General features: G+C 49.1%; 1 protein-coding gene across 2 annotated transcripts in view; it reads right to left on the reverse strand.

Annotated features, from left to right (window-relative positions):
• The window catches only part of ZFYVE21 (zinc finger FYVE-type containing 21), a 215,742-nt gene that overhangs the window by 124,548 nt on the left and 75,958 nt on the right, over positions 1 to 15,236 (reverse strand). The window contains exons 4-6 of one of the 2 annotated variants that reach the window (XM_085626284.1): positions 13,166 to 13,241; positions 12,972 to 13,063; positions 12,494 to 12,547 (exon numbers count right to left, since the gene is read on the reverse strand). In XM_085626284.1, the coding sequence (XP_085482410.1) occupies positions 12,494 to 12,547; positions 12,972 to 13,063; positions 13,166 to 13,241 (222 nt within the window). The remainder of the gene's footprint in view (positions 1 to 12,493; positions 12,548 to 12,971; positions 13,064 to 13,165; positions 13,242 to 15,236) is intronic. The other variant, XM_085626285.1, reaches the window with a different exon arrangement.

Raw genomic sequence — 15,236 nt, forward strand, 5'->3', positions numbered from 1 at the left:
CGGCTTCAACAATGAAATGATAAGTGCTTCACGCATCGATCGAGGAAGCTCCCCTACCTCCAGCGACTCTTCGTACAGTTCCTTGAGTACCAGAGCCATTATGTCAATGTATGTTTTATAGAATGCAATAGGGATGCCATCTAGGCCCGGCGCTTTACCCGATTGCGTTTTCATAATGGCCTCTCGTATTTCGTCTAGCTCAAACGGTATGCAGAGAAACCCACGATGTATATCGGAGAGCCAGCCCAGCGTAACATCTCCCAGGAATTCTTCAAGATCCAGCGAGCCACTGCGCTATGTAGTGTATAGGTTGGTATAGTGCGTTGTAAACGTATCTAGTATGTGTGCAGTGTCCCTGTGTCTCTGCGCCGCTGGGTCCAGAATCTATAAGATGTAAGTAGAGAAGCGTGGTCTCACTATCACCTCCGCCAATGCCCTTCCCGGTCTCTCACCCTCACCATATCTGCGGGCCTCCCAGTATCGCCCCCGGAATTTTGCCTCGCGCTGAGCGGTTTCCTCATAGTCAGACAGAAGTGCCCGAAAGTCAGCCTGTACCTTACCCGTTTCGCCCAGTTCCATGTGATGCTCTAAGGCCTTAAGTTTTGTCTCCAGGGTCTTTAACGTCCCTTGTATATCCCTGAGCACTCCGAAGCTTTTAGAAATACAGAACCCCCTTATCGTTACCTTGAAGGCCTCCCAGATCGTTTCCACGCTATCCACCGAGCCCCTATTCCGTTGAAAGAAGTCCTGTATCCCTTCCCCCAACTCATGCCGAAACACTGAATCTAGCAGCGCTGTAGGCTGCAGTCGCCACCTAGGTCTGGGATTGTCATATCCTGGTGGATGAAGTGTTATTCTCACTGGGCAATGATCGGAGAGCGTTCTAGCCGGCTGTGTCGCTGCACTCAGCGTCGGCGCCAACCCCCTTGTAAGGAGAATGTAGTCTATTCTCGCCCAGGTAGCCGCATGAGTCGTGAAATGTGTGCCTTCCCTGGTCTGAGGATGAAAATGGCGCCAGGCGTCCACCAAACCTCCCTCTCTCAATATATCCTGTAGCACCCCTTGGGTGCGATTATAGTGGTGGGGAGCAGGGTTTGATCTGTCCAACGCAGGGTTAATCACCGCATTGAAGTCTCCGCCCCATATGATATGAGTTGATCCTATGTCTACTATCTTACCCCAGAGTGTGGTGAAGAAATCGTGTGTGTCTGAGTTAGGGCCGTAACAGCAGACCAGTGTAACCGAGTCTGCTCCCAATCTTCCCCAGGCAATAACAAAGCGCCCCTGTGAGTCCGCTACAGATTCCGCCAGAGCAAACAGCGTCTGTTTCTTTATTAAAATCGCCACGCCACGTGCATAGGAGGAGTATGAGAACAGCCTATGCGCCGCCCATTTAGCAGCAAACGCATTAGAGTGTAGGATTGATATGTGCTTCCTGTAACATAGCAATTTTAATCTGATGCTGATCCAAGTAAGCCAGGACCTGCCGCTTCTTCCTAGGGTCTCCCAGGCCCCGGACATTCCATGATATGACCCCTAGTTGGGACGTAGAGATCTTGGCGCTCGTGTCCCCTATGTGATGCGGGCTAAGAAAGAGATTAGTGCTCCCTCCCTCACAGTTGGGCAGAGGGCTGGAAGAGGCCTTTCCTGAGTATCGTCTTGTGCTGTGATCATGCTCTCAACGTCTGATACGTTCCTATCCCTCAAATCGCAGTGCTGTGTCGCGTGTTCCCCAACTTGTGATGAACCCCTGTGATGTCCTCCCCCCTCCCACTGAAGCAGCCCCAACTTGCCAGAATCACATTTCCCTCCCCCCCCCCCCTTCCCTCCAAACCACAACTTCGTAAATACATTGCTAGACTTGCAAACTAGAACCAAAGGGGGTTGCTCGCTGGGGGGAAACCCTAGGTGGCAATCCGGAAGCCCCCCGCCCCCAGAGTCCATGGGTGGTGATGTAGACGAACCCTGTAGGGGACCGGGGGGGGGGGGGGGAAATGTCAGACCCACAGGTGCGCCTTATTCAGGCAAGGTGCAGCGCCAAGCCGCCCATATCTTACAATTCAAAATGTACCAGCGGTCCTTTATTCTTGTCCATCGCGTCTCTTCCTGCCCCCCACTCGGGGCATGTCCGGTGGCGATATACATCAGTCTGGCGAGGTGGAGCGCCGCGAGGCAGCCGGCGAGCCAGAGCCACCACCAGCGTGTTTGAGATGCTTGAGAAACTCCTCCACCTGCTATGGATTAGTAAAAAAGCGTTGTTTGTCCTGGTGGGCGATCCTGAGGCGTGCCGGGTACAGCAGAGCGTAGTCTATCTGCGCCTGTCTTAGCTTACTTTTTACTGCCATGAATTTACGTCTATCCTCTTGCACCGAAGCTGTGAAATCAGGATATATGGAACGGGTAACTCCCTCGTAGCTGAGTTGCTGTTTGCTTCTGGCCACGCGGAGCACCGCATCCCGGTCTCTGTAGTTGAGTAGCCTAGCGATGATGGGGGGAGGCGTACTGCCCGGTGGCGGACGAGGCCCCAGAGATCGGTGTGCACGCTCCACGATGAAGTGAGGGGATAGGTGTTCCGCACCGATGGCCGAGGTCAGCAACTTCTCCACATACTGTTCCATTCTACCCGTGTTGGTGGTCTCCGGTACGCCAAGAACGCGGATATTATTTCGCCGACTCCTCGCTTCCAAGTCCTCATTCTTGGCTGCTATAATTTTCAGTAGTTTGTCCATTTGTGCTACCTGAGTGGAGACCCGAGTGGAGGTATCCTCAGCATCCGAAATGCGACGCTCCGCCTCCCGTAGGCGATCTGCATGATTATCCAATTTATGCACAATGGCATCCATGCGCGTGGACATGCCATCCATTTTTTCCGCCATGGTCGCAAAGCCCTGCCTAACCTCTTGGAGGATTGAAGTCAGCTCTCCCGTCGTCTCGGCTGGGCGGAGCCAACAGGACTCAGTTCTGCCGATGCGGCCCGCTCTTCTTGCGGGGTGCGATTTGTCTTCTTCGCCTCAAACGTGAGGCGAGATTGTCTGGCGTCCGATTTTCCCATCTTGAGCGCCAGCTGGGAAGCCGCGCAAGTCACCGCGGGCCCACTCCTCCGGGGTGCAGTGTAGTTGAACACAGTTATATGCAGACACCCACCTCCGCACAATCAGCGTATCGGAGCCTCAATCTGGCTCCTCCGGCAGTCCACACTCTTGTACACCTCTCGCTTGGGGGCAACCAACAATGTCTAGCTCTGCAGGTTTGCGGCCAGGGCGATCAGGGGGTACGCACCCCGGGACACCATCCGATTGATCCACGCTCTTCCCCGGCTAGCAGGAGCCACAGGTGTGCGTTGTGCCGACAGACGGGTCACGGTCAGCATCCGCAGTCTCTTGCGCTGTTGTGGGTCTCCGCACAGCCCCCCCAGGGCGACAACAGACCTCCAGGTAGAAGGAGGGGGGGGGGGGGAAGCAGAGGCCCAGGGAGCGCCGCAGCAATACCAAATGTCCACTCCCCTCTGTCTGCAGCAGCCAGGCATGGGGCCTCGACCCGTCGTCCCCGGCCGCTCACCCCTAGGCCAAGCCGGCCAGGAAGTTCCAAGGCAGGCCCCAGAGGGGATTCGCACCGTCAGCTGCCTCCTTCCTCCCTCGCGGATCTCTCTTCCCCCAGGCAGCCTCGGCCGGAGCTCAGCCCCTCACCTGAGGAAGTCGCCGGGTCAAGCCAGACCAGATCCGACGTCCTCTGCCGCCTCCAGGCCCTGAGGCCTACCCGCCACGCGTGCAGCCGCGGGCTCGCGTCAGTCCACCCGCCGGACTCCGCGCTGCCTGTGATTTCTTGGGAGCAGCGTTGCGGCGCCCGCAGCCGTTTCCCTGCCGCGGGAGCCCGTCAGCCTCTCGGAATCTCTGCCAGCGGCCCCCGCAGTGTCAGGCAGTAGGCACAAGCGCGGGCGGTCTTCTATATCGCTTGTGGGCAGGATATTTTTCGGATTTTCGGCGCCGGGCGGCAGGAGCCTCACGTCCGTGCGGCCATCTTGCGCGGCGCCACCTAGCGCCCCCGTGTGGTATCAAACTTCTCAGCACATTAAACCCACACTGATGCCAGTGTGGGATTTAATGAAAAAGGCACACAGAGGGCATCTCAGAGATGCCCCCTGAAAACTAACCCACCACTAGTGTCTAGGCTGAGTGGCTGCTTTCAGCTGCCACCACCAAAAATGTTTCTGGACCCCTGGGCCGAGAGCCTGCTGCTCTCTGGACCTGAAACAATGTACATCCTTGGACAAGGTGCCAAGTCTCCTCCCCCAGGATGGGCAGGGTTCACGAAGGGGACGCTTCAAAGGCATGCCGCCTTTGTGAGCCTCCCCAGACCATTTGCTGCTTTCAGCAACTGGTCCCCACTGGTTCTACCCCCCCACTTTGGGCGGGAGAGCCGGTGGGAAAAACAAGTGCGGGAAAGAGGTGTGCCCACCTCTGCGAACTCCACCCCTCAGGTGGGGGAGGTGAGGTGAAGCACAACTCTGAGTCCCTGCCATCTTGAGGATGGAGGGAACCGACCCACCAGGGACAGGCTTCTGCCCCCCTCCCACTTGGGGGTGGCATGATAGGGGGTGTGCCCACCCCAGGGAAGGGACCCATTGGTCCCTGCCCTTTACCTACCTGTAACGCCCCTAAATCTAGTATTTAGGGGGCACCCTGAACCTTGCTTTCTCAGATCCAGCCTGGCAACAAGAAGAAAAGGAGGAGGACCGAACAGCTGTGCAGCCAGCTAACAAGAGGACGACGCCCACTGACTTGGCCCCAGCCCTACCAGCCTGTATCCCCTCGAACCTGCTCCTGTGAAATCCTGGTGTCCTGCAGCCAGCAACCTCAAACCCCGGAGGACCTGTCTGCCTTCACTTCCAAGACTGCTTCTCCAGTGAACACCGGATTTGTTTAAACTGCAGCTTCTGGTTCCGGCCGGATACCGCGAATCCAGGCCACTCTGCACTCGCCGAACCCGGCCCGAGCTCCAGCGGAAAAACACAACGAGGAGGTCCCCCCCCCCCCTCCCCGCGATCATGACCCGAGATCCTGCGACCCCTGAACTGCCTCAAGCCTCCAGCCTAAATCCAGAAGGCCCACCTGACCGCGACCCGGAGCTGGTAAGAAGATCCGACCCCAAAAGGCACCCCTGCACCCTACGCCTCACGGCCTTGTGTGCCCAAACCAACAGTGCCTAACCAACCCTTAACTTCCCAACTTACCTCTTGAAGTGGTGGTCGCACCCAGAAGTCCTTCGTCTCCCTGCCTGCAGTGCTTTTGCAAACCAGAGGTTCTCAATTGAAAACAGGGCACCTGACCTCAAAACAGCACCCTGCACCCGGCCGCCCTAGTGCCGCTGAGGGTGCACCTTTGGTCCTAATTTGGTTCCCTATTTGCCCTGACCTAAACTCTAGGAGCTTTGCTCCCACAGCCGTGTGGCCTGCTTGCCAGCAACCACCAACTGGAGGCCCCCCTATCCGCCATAGGATAACATTGTACTTCGAGACACTGATACAGAAATTGCGGAAGCGCCATAATCTTTATTAAAGATTATGGCGCTTCCGCAATTTCTGTATTTGTTTTTGAACATACCTTATCACCCAGGGAGATATTTTTTTAAGACCCTCAGATCGGAACTTATTAGGCTGGTCTGGGGTGGCAAACAGCCTAGGCTCAAATGGTCCATACTAACCCAACCTTATGCTCGCGGAGAGTTCGAAATTCCAGATTTTTAAATATATTATCTTAGTGCGCAAGCACACTATGCGTATTATTGGATTCATCCCCCCCCCGTACATGCCACAGGTGGCCGCAGAACATTGGCTGGTGGACCCCCTCCCATTAGATGGAATGATACTGGCCCCTGAGCGTACCCAAGATATTCCTCCCACCAATGTAACGTGCACAGTGTGCGCGTGGCATGATTTAGTCGGACTCTGTGGCTCCTCATTGCTGTACTCCCCGAAGCTTCCACTCTCCTATCATCCCTGTATGCCGCTGCTGCAGGAACGGGTCTTTCATCAACTGTGCGCACGGGTGCATATTGCCACCTGGGGAGACCTCTTTCGGAGTGGTAAGTTTGGTTCGCTTGCACAAATATTTGGTGAGGCCTCTCCTTCGGCCTTAGATACATTTCTATATATCCGGCTGCGGCAGGGCCTTCATTCTATCCTTCCAGGGTTCCCGCAGGAGCCCAAGGTCTTCGTGCCATTGCACCAGATGCTGGGATCGGCAGATGGCAAACACCTAGTTTCCCGACTATCATAATATACGCACACATTCTTCGGGACCTCAATGTACGGCGCGGACCCACTGGAGTGAGGAGTTGGGAAGGGAAGTGACTGAAGAGCAATGGGAATACTGCTGCCTCCAAACTGCAAGGGTATCTGCTAGTAGCAGACTGAGGGTCATTCACTACAAGTTCTTACAGCGCCTTTACTACACGCCTGCTAAAAAGTTTCGTTTTGCACTGGCGGATAATGATCGGTGTGAGAGGTGCCACCGTCCAGGAGCAGGTTTTCTCCACTTAGCATGGGAATGCCTGAGGATACAGGACTTCTGGACACAGGTTTTCCAGGCTCTCGGGAAGATGGTGGGTGCATCAGTGGAGAGGGACCCCGTATTGGCACATTTAGGTTACACTGCACACCTTCCTCAGGCACATCGCAGATTCACTGGTATGGTTTTGCTCTTGGCCAGGCGCAGGGTGGCTTGTAGGTGGGGTAGGGGAAGGGCTCCTAAATACAAAGAGTGGATTGATGACCTGACCTATTGCCAGGGGCAGCTGGCTACGTACGCCGAGACCCTTCCGTCAATGTCCAGACTGAAGGACATTTGGGGACCCCTTCAGAACTATCTCTTATTGACCACCGCGGAGGCGGCGGTCTCATCCTCTTTGGAGCAGGAGGCAGGAGTCTAGAGGGGGGGGGGTTCGCTTCCTCTGCGGCTCTTGTTGATACGCAAACTGTACAACCCGGACGGTGCTTAACTCCGCTCTCATGCTGTGCAGACTCCTCTTGGGGGGGTCCTTGCCGCAGCTGAAGGTAGCTTTTGGCATGGGTACATAACGAGAAGAGGACCAGATCTGTATCTCAGGGCAGCAGGGATAGAGTGTGAAGTCTACAAGATATATGGCTTTGTTATGCTGTACAATAATACTAAGCCATCCCAATGAAGGGGGCCCATGGGACATGGTGGGATATGTATCATGTACAGACCTGGACAAGTGCGAAGCTCCCTGACGGAAATATGTGGTCAGATGGTGTTGGGATCTGTGTTTACTTGCTAGATGTATACGTTACTCTATATACTCATGCTGTATCGTGAAATGGCTGTAATGTGTAAAACGTTAAATAAAAGTTTAAAAAATAAAAATAAAAAGAGAAAAGTTTGATACCACACATCTCAGTTTTCAGTGTAGCCATTATGGTGCTGTGGAGTTCGTAATGGCAAGCTCCCAGCACCATATACTCTTAATGGCAGCACTGCACTTACAATGTCTAAAATTGGACTTAGACACTGTAGGGGTACAGGGCTCAGCCCCCTGTACCCTCACAGCTGGCATAGGGCATCCAGCTAGAGGGGTGACTGATCTATGCCAGGGCAGTGGGTTGAAGGCATGGCACACAGGGATGTGTGCCATGTCGACCCTTTACTTTGTTCTGCACCAACACACGCAGCCTGCAAAGGCAGTGTGTGTGTGTGTAAAGGTACAGGGCCTCTAAGGGTAGCACAATAAGTGCTGCAGCCCTTAGAGGTATTTCCTGTTAACAGTGCCCTGGGTACCTGTGGTACCAATTACCAGGAGCTGACCTGATGCCAGAGATGCCAATTGGGTTCGTTTTGGGTAAAGAACACAGGCCCTGGGAACCTGATTGGCAGGGACCCAGGACACACCAAGAAAAAGTGCATCAGTAGTCTGGCAAAAGGTGTGGGGGGGGGGGGGTACTGCAACAGAAACCCACGTCCCTACATAAGGGAACTGCTGAAAAAAATCTCTAGATTCAGGCTGGCACAGACCCGAGTCTCCGACAGTAGAACAATCCAGTGAGTCACAAGTATCTTTAGGCTGACGTATCAGACAGAACCACCATATGACCGGTTACAGAAAATTAACTACGTCACATTTCAGACAGAAAAGCTATTCATAAAGGGTAGGTTTGATGCCGCCACCTTAGAAAGAGGCATACCAAGATAAAGGGCAGTTTTCTTTTTAGTTAACCGCTACATCCACACTTATAAAGTCTACCAGAATAATCGTCCTTCGAACAGAGTTGACAGACAACAGCGGGTCTGTGAGCATCTATTACATACAACCTGTACGGCGCCGGCAGCAGCAGTAAACATCTATATTAAATACACAACAGGACCATCATGCCAGCAGTGGTGAAGCTTCCTTGAGACAGACGTAACAGGCAAAGCACACCCAACTTCACTAAGATAAGAGGTAAGGTGCAGGCAGCAACTGTAGAAGCTAAGGGCGTCATCATTGACCATATACAGCATCAAAAGCAGCTGTGAAAACGTCCCTCCAAATCAATGACAGCATCTAAGCAAACAGAAAGGCACAGATATATGCTCCATGTGCATCCAGACCCCTCCCCGGCTAGCACGGGTTGTTCTATTTATCTGCAGCAGACGTGCCAACCTTTAATAACATTTCATAGTGTGAGAGATGATCAGGTCGTGTGAAATAGGAGGTGGGGAGGAAAAAACCATGGTGCCATGGAAGGGTAGGACTTTATGTCAAACACAAGTTTAGCATCCACTGCTCGCAGCCCCCAAACCTAAAACAACGTCTTCTGAAGCAGATTTGTATGTCCTTGTGACCCCGGAGGCTGCTTTGGAAGCCTTAGTGGATCGTGTATGTGCAGAGCCTTCAGGCACGAGCTGGAACATCACTATGAGCAGGGGATTCAAGCTCACCGTGTGTTATCAGCTCTTCACCGGGTGATTGTGAGACACAGTGGCACTTTGGGAGTTGGCAGGCCTGCTGCAGAAAACAGATTAGTAAATGCAGTAACATGTAAAGAGACATACATGTGCTCCAAGCAGAGCGATGAGAACGAATGCCATTTTCAACATTGCAACATGTTAACACACTGAAACAAGAAACTGCTGAGCAATAAGCACTGCAAAGTAATATGACCTTCTCACCAGTGTGTGCTATTTGTGTTGCAATACAGTATTCAGAATGCATATACCATTGGGCAGTTTAGTAATACCCGGTGTCATTACTCAGTAATAAAGCTAATGGTCAGCATGGTCATTAAATGCAAAGAGCAATTTGTTCAACCTCCTATCTTGTGGATTGCAGAGTTTTATATAGCGCGAACTTGACCCGAATCCAATCAGGTATCAGAGCACTTTGCATAGCACCAGTTACGTTACATTAGGACACCCATTCATTCTTTGTTAGGCACGGGGAGATTACGGGATTTGCCCAGAATCACAGGATGTTCAGCGTCATTACCGAGACTCGAACCAAGTCCCCCAGGTCCGAGGTCGAGCGCCCTAGCCGATAGGCCAACTCCCCTCCCCATTGACTTCCACCTCCTCACCTACCTGATACTAACTAAATAAAATGGCATTTGCAAGAACATGTGTACTCAAAACAATGTTATCACTTATGGCTACAAGGACTCTGGAGGAGTGGAAGGCAGGTGATGATTTTCTACTCAGGGTGAAAGTTGGGTGGGCCTAAGAGAATGAAACCCCGGGCCACAATCTAGTTTGAACATTCCTTAAAGCTGGGCACACCCAACAAAAACAAGCCTCGACTACTGGAAAGGAACATGACCAGACTGATCAGGAAAATACTCGACTAGTTTCACTCGTTGATATAATCCCCAGATTCAGTATTCTGGATTTCAAGTATCAGGAAACCAAAAAAGGAGACTGCCTCTATTCCCCAATAAGGTTCCAGAGCACTACGAGTGGATGCAAGTTGTTTCTATGATGCAACAGTTGGAGAGCCTCCATAAACTTATACAGGGGGATAGAACCCATGTAGAATGACCTCTGAGAAGCAGTGGAACATGTAGTACCAGAAAGGCCTTCTACTTTTGGATGAGATGAGCTCCTTCCTGGGTCTTGCCAACCAGATCCAGCCCCAGCACACGTAATCCTATATCAGGTGAAAATAGGTTGGTCAACTCAATGCCTTCACCTGCCTAAGGGTTAGTAGCACATTGCTATAAGCCACTGAGCGTGGCATCCGCGTGGGTGGCCAACGAACTATGGATAGGGAGATTCTACAGAATTCGGTTTGTGGCTACCTGTCCTTATGACAGAACTCAGTCTTAAAAATAAAGTCAAACATCTTATAGGTGGAGTGCCATTCTTTGCATACAAGCAAATCCGCTCTTGAGAAGCTGGACCAGATAGAGGCAATGAAAGCATACCGTAGGTCCCCAGAAATGGTGTACAATAAGTGTGTAGACTAGCTGCAAGGATATGTTTCTGGGTGTGTACAAATGGCTTGGAAATAGAGTGTGGAGGCACAGGCAGCCCAAGAGGAAAGAATAGCTTGAGAGATTTAAAAAAAAAAAAACACATAACAACAAAAACAGTACAGGTACAAAATAAGAGCAGGATGAGAGGAAGAATCCAGTCCACAGTTATCAGTGGTAAAAACGTGAAAAGGAGAAGTGCATACCTCCAAGTAGGAAGCGACAAGGGTTGAAAACAGGCTTACATATGCATGGCAATCAATACACAAAGCTCAGAATTCAACATTGGGAAAGCAGTTTTCGGTCCCGCCAATCGGAGGCAAGGTACTCACAGGGTAATAGTTGGAGTGCCGAAGTAGTACACTGAAGTAATTGGTACATAATACATTTTGCTTCTCAAAGTTAAAGACGTTTCTTTTTAAAAGTTTGTGGCGTGGAGAAAAAACTAGCGAAAACGCATACTAGAACAGCAATACACTCTGGACCAGTTACGTAGTTTTAGAGCTGGCAAAAGTACTGTTGCCTTAAATTTACTCCCAAAGTTGTTTCATACATATTTTGAAACATACTTTGCCCTTCTCAAGGAATACAGGTTTACTCACCAGCTGCTAACTGCTATTTGAGATATCCTTTTCTAACAGAACAAACAAGAAGATATAATGCAAGAGTAAATTCGTGTCCATGCTTTTGAGAAAGATCAGTGGGGAAACAGTAGAGGGTGATGTCGACTTGTTATCATGGTTTATAGCCATGTGTTCAAAGCACGTCACAGTATCTGTAGTGCACAAGATCCTTTTTCAGAGGTCATGAATCATTTCCCTAGTTCTTATGTGCATTGACGATCCTTAAAGAATCTGTTTTTTACTGAAATATAGAGATCATTCATGGCGTCTTGTCACAAGTGAGATCAGTTAATAATGAAAAAACCCTTTATATTATCTGAATTCAGAAACTTTCACTAGTCATGCATTAAAAAATATGCAGTTAATATCTGTAAAGCACAAAAAAACAGAAATGTAACCCACAAACACTGTCAACAGGAGTTCACCAACAAATGTCCACCAAAAAAGGAAATAAAACCATTGAGCGCACGTTCCCTAATCATATCTTTACATTTACTGGAAGGGCTGCATAGATTCAGCTGTAGGCTCTAGAACCAGAGTATTGTTGACTGTGGTTCAGGAGAGAGAATGCACCCAAACACATATTTTTGATCTAGGCTTTAGTATTTGCAACAAGGCTTCAGGCAAAACATAGCGTGCCGAGCGCATCCGCAAATTTATCATACTTCCGTTCATACAAAATAATGTTTCATGTCCAACCGTATAACACGAAGACTTGTAGGAGGTAAAGACAAACAAACACAGATCAACATGCCGCAAGAAACCACAGTTTTCAGCAGTTAAAGGTTTGCCTTCTGAATAATAAATTTCTTGGATTTAACAATGTATGGACGCGCAAAATCTTGTTTGGTAGGAATAGTAAAAATGTGTAAATTTGTTTTGATAATAGAACAAATTTTTCCGTTAGACATCAGTGAAAAGGTTTTTGACGTGTTTAGGAACAGTAGAAAGATTTACAAATGAGTGCTAGCTGCCAAATGACCAGACTGTCAGCAGCTGCGAAGCTTGCTGCTAACAGCTGTAATACAATCTAAAAGAAATTAACCTCCTGTTTGCAAATTTGAACGGTCGAATTTTCAGGTAATCTATATGCTGAATGCCTCTTCACATAATGTAAATTAGGATCAAGGGAGTATGTTAATGAAATATATTGAGTCACTAATAAAATTTAAATTATTTCACTTGTGAATCAGACAAAAAGGTCAGTCACTGCAGATTTGTTTTTCAACCAATACGTCCGCTGCGTGTTGGGAAAGCAGTGACAGTGGTGGCTAGATATCCCATGTCACACCTACTAGTTTAAATCCACAATATTAAGAGAAGGCAAGCCGCTTAAGAGCTGATTGTGTGAAGGTGACCGCAGGGTCCAGGCACAAGACTGAGAAGCAGAGCTCACATAGGTATTTCTGACCTTCAGTAATGTACTGGCTCTCCAGTAGGCTCGTGTAAGTGTGAATATCTTTTTCTACGTCAAGAAAGCATGCATGGGATGAAAAGGAGGATTAATTAAATATTTAAATCAATAATTTTACTGAGACAAAGGCAACACATTTCCAAGACATGGACACAACAGTAAACGGTAACTATGACAAGATCAACTGCTTAATTACCAACATTTAATTCTAATATCGAGAAACTTTTTCCTAAAGATGACCTAAACTACGGTGCAAAAATGGATTAGCATACTCAGTGCAACTGTATCCAGTTGCCACAACAATCTTACAGTGGCATATTTCAGAAAGGAGAAAAGAGCCAAAAAGTTCATTCAAAAGTTTAAGTTCTCAATTTACAAGGATGGTGGAGAAAGACACTTCTGGGGCACTAGCACTGAGCTTAAATGTTAACAGGACATCTTTCAAAAATTGATTAAAATAAATTACAAGCTTTACCTCCAGGAGTAAATCCTTCTGTAAGGATCTGAACACTTGAAATCCGAGCCACTTCTATTTCGTAATGGTTGCCTCCATCCAAAAACAGATATCTGAGGAAAAGCGTAACACTCACAGGTTAAAAAGGATGTGTGGAGCACAAAAACAAAACTGGAAAAAAGATCTGGATGTATATGTTGCCCTTTCGGTCTCACCTGTGGTTGTTGGACAGCCTACAAACCATGGTCTCAGATTCTTCGGATGGTTCCGCAGTTACAAAGAATGTGGCACCTATGCGAATGTGTAGGCAAAGAATTAACAATAAAGAATTACACCCGTTATGTTTTGGAGAGCAATTTTGTTTGATGCTCTCATACACACTTTCACCCATCACACACAAAGGACTCCAAAACAGGACATATGAAAATAACAAATAAATAGATTTTGTCTGCAAAAAATATTAATACAAGCAAAGAATCATGAAAGATAAGGATAAAACCTAGTTTTTTTGGTGCACACATCAGCAGTTGAGTGATAAAATCCGGTACAGGGAGATCTGGAGGGCAATTGTTACCACTGCAAATATATAATAAAGGGCGCGCAGGACATTTAGGTAGTCAAAGCACATTACGGTCAAAAGGAAGGGGCAGCTAGCAGGGGAAGCAGAACAGTACACATGCAGATGTTTAATCTAAGAAATGAAAATAAATCAAACACAATAGTCTTTATAAAAGCCAGCTTGTATGCTGGGCCAAATCGCAGAGGCCACTGGAAGAGGAGTATCTCGGTGCAGAAGAAAAAGAAAGTCAAAAACAAAAAAAAAGTCAACCCGTGGACTGGCACCATGCAGAAATCGTCGTTTTCCCGGTCGACCCCCTGAACAACATGCCTCGTATCGCCCAATTTCGCTCCTCAACATCAAAGGCAAACTCCTAGCCAAAGTTATCAACGGTATAGTACCACACATTACGAGTCTAGTCCACCCCAACCAGGCAGGCTTTATGCCGGGCCGCGCTACACGACAATATCCGAAGTGTACAAAATGCCATTGCTTCTGTGGATCGCCTCGGAAAGCCTGCGGCACTCTTGTTGGCAGACAGACCGTGCATTTGACTCCCTTAGTTGGATATATTTATTTGCACTCCTGAGCAGATTAAATTTCGGCCCTAGTCTCCTCAAATACATTCAACTCCTATATACTGACATTACCACCTCCATCCGAGTGGCAGACTCTACGTCAGGGCTGCCCCTCTCTCCATACCTCTTAGCGTTGGCCATGGCGCCCCCCGTGGCCTGGGTGCGGATTGAAGCACAGTTTCACGGCTTTGAGTGGTCCAGAGAGATTTCTGACCGCATTACACTTTATGCGGACGATGTTCTATTCTTCCTGACGCGATCAGATAGGTCCGGCCCAGACTACTCCGAATTATGCAAATGTTTGGCGAGACATCTGGTCTCTATATGAATACCCGCAAATCATATCTGTGGTATCTGCGAGCGGAAGACATGCGGGCGAATGGGAACGCAAGGTGACGACAGTGCGTGAGGGATTTACGTATCTTGGGGTCTTTCTGTCGTACTCCCAACGTATATCCTGGGAAAAGAATCTGTCCCACTGTGGACGCAGATCAAGGAACAGAATCCTTCCTGGTCCCATTTACTGCTCTCCCTATTTGGCAGATCCACCATCTTTAAGATGGTCATACTGCCTTGTTTATTGTACCAGCTTCAAAATCACCCATACCCGATTCCACCAGTCTGGTTTAGACAACTCAATTCCATTCTTCGACATTTCCTCTGAGAGAGGGATGCAGCTCGGTGAAACTGAAAACGTGCTTCCAATCCACCTACTGTGGTGGCATAGCGACACCAGATGTTCAGGCATACTATGCAGCCTCACATCTTCTTATCCTGAATGATTAGTGGTATGGGAACAGAGAGGATCCCGCCTATGCACTGGAGTGCCTGCAGATGGGTAATATGTCACTCCACATGATTCTTTAAACAAACTCAACCCTGAGAACACTGCCTCCGGATACCGTCACAGTATTTAAGATTTGGAAGAGATCATTGAAACAAATGGGATGGTGGGGCAGGCTAACAAGAGAGACACCTCTATGGCACAATGGCCTCCCTCCCTTCCCTGGCTGAGTTATCGGCATTCTCCGGTTGGGAGGCTATAGGTATTTCTAATATAGTTGATGTCCTTCATGGTCAGACACGGAGGTCCTTTCAAGAACTACAACAAGAGTACACCATGCACAGACCGCAATTTTATAGATACAT

Source organism: Triturus cristatus, chromosome 9, assembly GCF_964204655.1.
Source record: "Triturus cristatus chromosome 9, aTriCri1.1, whole genome shotgun sequence".
Taxonomy (NCBI): Eukaryota; Metazoa; Chordata; class Amphibia; order Caudata; family Salamandridae; genus Triturus; species Triturus cristatus.